The sequence below is a fragment of the Elephantulus edwardii genome, unplaced genomic scaffold, assembly GCF_000299155.1.
Source record: "Elephantulus edwardii isolate Elephantulus edwardi_28Jun2011 unplaced genomic scaffold, EleEdw1.0 scaffold00026, whole genome shotgun sequence".
NCBI lineage: Eukaryota > Metazoa > Chordata > Mammalia > Macroscelidea > Macroscelididae > Elephantulus > Elephantulus edwardii.
In genome coordinates, this window is record NW_006399776.1 from 3,721,138 (window position 1) to 3,726,549 (window position 5,412).

General features: G+C 34.5%; 1 protein-coding gene across 1 annotated transcript in view; it reads left to right on the plus strand.

The window, feature by feature from the left end:
* LOC102864537 (E3 ubiquitin-protein ligase UBR1-like) overlaps positions 1–5,412 on the plus strand; it is a 215,554-nt gene that overhangs the window by 141,441 nt on the left and 68,701 nt on the right. The window contains 2 exon segments of the mRNA XM_006883213.1: positions 3,163–3,368; positions 4,872–5,071. Of these exon segments, the coding sequence (XP_006883275.1) occupies positions 3,163–3,368; positions 4,872–5,071 (406 nt within the window).

Here is a 5,412-nt window from a genome sequence, read left to right on the forward strand (position 1 = left end):
ACCTGTTTGTTCTCCTAACAGTCCCTGGTATATTGTATATTTAACACTCTTCTCCAGCACCACTGCTCAAAGGCATCAATTCTCTTTCTATCATCCCTAGTCACTGTCCAACTCTCAGATGCATAGCACATAATTGTGAAGTCTATAGATTGTCAGCCTTTATCAGGTTAATTGGATGGTCACTACAAAGGCCATCTACTAATATGACATTCGTAGGCTCATTAAAGTTGGATGCAAGCACACAAAGAAGAGCTTAATGCTTGTCTAAGTCTTTGGAAACTTCATGGATTCCACGTACTAGGCCATCATTAATGACAGCAATCTTTAGCACCTCTTGTAAAGTTATTTATTTTAACCTCCATTACACCTCCAGCAGCAATGCCATCATTGGCTGTGGCAGTGGGTTACAAGTGAAGTGGAATTTTGAACACACTCATGTCTCCACCTCTGCACAACTCTGCAGTGACTGGAATTTTTTAAGGACATATTTTAATTATGTTACAGTAATATATTTTCCTTTTGAAAATGAAAATGTTAGAGCTATATCTAAAGTTCCTTTAAGCCTAGCCCAAATTCTGGTCCACTTTCTGCCCTTCCTCAAAGTTACCTTTGTTATAAATTTATATATATTTTGTCAAAGATTTCACTGTGCTGTTACATATAAATACATGTAACCACAGAACTGTTATAGTGTTGATCAGCCTTTTCTTTTGCTTTATTCACCTAAGTAGTAATATATACATGTCATTCTTCAGTTTTTCATTTGCACTCTATAATATCCTAGAGATCTGTATATGTTCTATATATAATACTAGCTCAGTCATTAGGACAGCATTCTTTTCATGCAGAATTGTCCCATAAACTATAGGCCATTTAGCATTCCTGACCCTCCCTCACTAAATTCTAGCAGGAATCCTTATTTGTTATAACAATAAAAACCCTCTCCTGGTTATTGCTGAATGCCCCAAAGGATGGTACCATGCCTGAGACCTACCCTTTAAAAGTTGCATAATAAGGGAGCTCTGGGGGCCTAGTGGCAAGAAGCTGCACTGCAATCCTGGAGATGTGTGGTTTGAATCCACCAGATGTCTGTTGAAGAAGGAGGGACAATATCCTCCTGTACCAGTCAGATCTTCTTTGACGGTACACGCACAAAAATTAAAACAAAATAAATTTTTTTTAAAAGTTGCATAATATTTCTTACTATGTAAATTGGATTACATTGATGAAGAACATCCAAATCTTTTCCAATTGGATGAATGTTCTACAGTATTTCATAGATTATCTTGCTCAGAAAGACAATATTGCAGAGTAATTAAGAGCATAGTTTGTGAGACCAGATAATCTAAGTCCTGGCACTGCAGCTTACTTCCAAGTTATTAGGTAAGTTTCTTAATGTCTCTTGTGTTTCCACTGAAAATGGAAGCAAAAATAGTTGCTACTTCTTAAAATTGTTGTGAGGATTAAGTAAGTTTATATAATATGAAATTTATTTAGTCACTGGAGTAATGGGGGTAGGCATGTTGGAGACAATAAGATTGGCAAGGGATAGAGCAGGGTTTAGAGCTGTTGTACACAGAGTTGCTATGAGCCACAGGCAATTCGATGGCAGGTAACAACAATGTGAAATATTTTACGGGAGAAGGATAGGTAGTCTTCTCGCCTCTGAAAACCTGCCGGAGGGTCAACTATGGGTCGTTTCCAGCACAACAGTACATAACAATAACAACCATGTAAAATATTTAGAGGCTTCTCTAACATCTTCAACACTTCATAAATGTTTATTATTATTATTATTATTATTATTATTATTATTACAACTCCTGCTACACAAATTGAGTAGGTTTTAAGAATTGTTATGTCATTAATATAGTTATAATAGGGTGGCAGGTCTGGGGAAGGGGCAGCCGGTGCCATGTCTGGCCGCGAAGGTGGTAAGAAGAAGCGCCTTGAAATGGACGAGGAAGATAAGGCTTTCAAGCAGAAACAAAAAGAACAGAAGAAACTCGAGGAACTAAAAGCGAAGGCCGCAGGCAAAGGTCCCCTGGCCACGGGTGGAATTAAGAAATGTGGCAAAAAAATAAGACTGAGGCATTGATGAACCTTACTTCCATTCTATTTTAAAACATCTGTATTCTCTGCTGTAACATCTGTTATCACCTGTAGTTAAAATGAAGTGTTGTCTTGGAGCTTGTTGTACATTTAAGAAGAAACTTTGTGAAATAGTGAGGAAGAAACCCTATGATGGTCCGTCTCCAGTTCTCATTCAGCCATTCTGATCTTAGCTGTGCAAAGTAAATGCAATCCAGAATTCTGTACCACGTGGAATTAAACCAACTCATTTGAGGGGAAAAAAAAAATATATATATATATATAGTTATAATAACTACCAAATAGTAAAGAAACTTAAGTGCTTACTGCAAAGGAATAGAAAACACTGTTACAGCCACATATAGTAGAGTAAGCTCTGGTAGCCAAGTGTTAAGAAGTTGTGCTGCAATCCCAAAAGCATGTGGTTCAAATCCAGCGCTTCTCAGGAAAAGGATGTGCAGTCTCCTCCTGTGTGATTAACTGCCTCTGAAAACCTGCTGGAAGATCAGCCGTGGGTCAATTCTGACTTTATGGTACACAACAACACTAATATAGTATAGTATTCTGCAGCCATCCAGAAATAATGTTTTGGAGGAAGTTTTAATGACTTCAGAAAATAGCTAACATGTAATAAATAAAACCAAAGCCAAGTATAAATTTATATATGTAAGAAGGTCTTAATTAGGAAAAAAAAAGTATAGTATTAATTGAAAGCCAATTAGGAAGAATATGTAACAAGATTTAGTAGTGGTTGTGGGACGATAATGCTATTTATTTTCTTCTCTATAGTCTTTTCTAAAATTTCTTCAGTAACATGTTATTTTATATTTTGGAAAAAACACAACTTAGTTTCTTAGTAAAAGAAATTAACTATAATATCCTTTCTGTTTTATGCTCTACTTATTTTGCACCTAATGTATTTCCTACTAAGCAAATCAGATGATACAAGCTAGCAAAATCAGGGGATGAAGATTTTCCAATATATTACTTCTTGCCTTACACTTAAGATCTACCAAAATATAAATAATGACAAAAACATATGTCTTCATTTCTAATTGTTTCTTTTGCTAGCACCCCAGCAGTAAGTGACTACTCTAGAATTGCTTTGGGTCCTAAACGGGGTCTGACTGTTACTGAAAGGGAGTGTCTTACGTGCATCCTGTGCCAAGAAGAGCAATTGCTGAAAATTAAATATAATGCCATGGTATTATCGGCCTGTGTCCAGAAATCTACTGCCTTAACACAGCACAGGGGAAAACCAGTAGAACTTTCAGGGGGTATGTATTGTTTAATAAATTCCACTTTGAGCATTTTTTTTCGTAATTCTATTATCTGGAAAAGTACTATCTGAAAGATATTTGAGAGTGAGATGATACTTAGTTTTATTTGGTTATCACACATATATAAAGTGGACTTGCAGTTTTTACTTGTTGTAATAGCTGCTTTGTTTTATTTTAAAATTTTTTATCACTTGGCCACATTGTTCTATTTATCTTGTTTATTTTTGCCAAACTGTTTAAAAGTAGATTGAGGCATCATGACATTTCGTCCTTAAAGGACAGTCTATTCTAAATGTATCATATTATCACATTTAAGAAAATAAATTATTCAGGAATATCATCTAACACAAAATACATATTGAAATGTATATATTCAAATACCTATCCCCAAAATGTCTTATAAATTAGACTTCCTTCCACTACTCCCATTCAGAATCCAAACCAGTTTCATATATTGCTTTCGGTTGTTACATGTCTTCTAGTGGATTTTAACCTAGAATAATCCCTTGCTTTTTTGGTTTTGTCTTTGTTTGTTTTTGATAATACTAACTTTTTTTAAAGAATACCTGTCATTTGTCTTGTACAGTAGCTCACATGGTGGATTAATCTGATCATTGCCTCTAAATTAGATTCTTATTAAGCATTTATTTGGCAAAAATGCTAACTAGACAATGTTTTATACTTTACATGGCATATCAGGAGTTAGCTGCTTTATTTTTGAAATGTACTTGGAATAACAATAACAGTAATTAAAGCTAGTATTTATCAAATACTTAGCTGTCTATCAGACATTAAGTACTTAAATGCATTTACTCAGTTAATCCTCAGTTAGTCCTATGAGTTAGATACCAATATTGCTCTATTTTACAAATAATGGAACTTAGGGACAAAGAAATAATGTGCAAAAAAAAAGGTGCCACAAATTGGCAAAACCAGAATTTGAACCCCATAGTATGTTCTTCTATCACTAGTTTCTGCGCTTTAAAATTATTCTGTTAAATTACTTTTAAAGTTACAAGAGTAAATTGTAGTGAATTTTCAAAAATCATTTTATCAACCAAGTTAAAACACATTACTCAAGATAGAAATTTTAGTCAAAATTTAGTATTAACTAAAAAAGAGGGAGCTCTGGTGACTTAGAGGCAAGAAGCTGTGCAGCAATCCTGAAGGCACACAATTCAAGGCTGCCAGCTGCTCGAGAAAGATGGGCAGTCTCCTTCCATGCAATTAACTGCCTCTTAAAACCTGCCGGAAGGTCAGCTATGGGTCAGTTCCGACTCCATGGTACACAACAACAACAACAATACAAATTATAGAATCTTAACTGAGAATCTAACTTCTTGTTTTCCTCTTTTAACTTACTATTAAAATAAATACTGATATAATATTGTGATTATCTTCTTAGGACAATACTAAGAAAACTTAGGCAGATAATTTTTTTCTTTTTATGATTATGGGAGACATTAATAAATACTTCTAATTTTTCTTTTCCTGTACCAGAAACCATGGACCCACTTTTCATGGATCCAGACTTGGCATATGGAACATATACAGGAAGCTGTGGTCATGTAATGCATGCATCATGTTGGCAGAAGTGAGTTGCCCTTATACAGACAAACTCTTTAAAGAAACTGGAGCATTGAAGTAGACACAGTAATCTTTATAAAAATCTCACTCCTCTCAAATCATTCCTTTGTAATGTGTAGGACAAAAAAGTTTCCGTTTTCTTATAAGATAAAAATTCAGAAATGTAATTCTAAAAATATCTTTTATCTTTTGTATAGAGTTTTAAATCTTTTGACATTCTATTTTTTTAAAAAAATTTTCCTATAATAGGCTTCACTCCGCAATAAGGGATATACCTTTAACTTGCTGGTCTTTCTGATACTTCTCTAAATCTGAACATTCACATTAAGACAGACTAGGAAAAAGGATTGGCCAATCCACTTCTGAAATAGCAGGCCTCTGAAAACCCTATGTACAACAGAACACATTTAGATAACAGAAAAGGCAAAGGAGGTTCAGTTTTCAAGTATGGAAA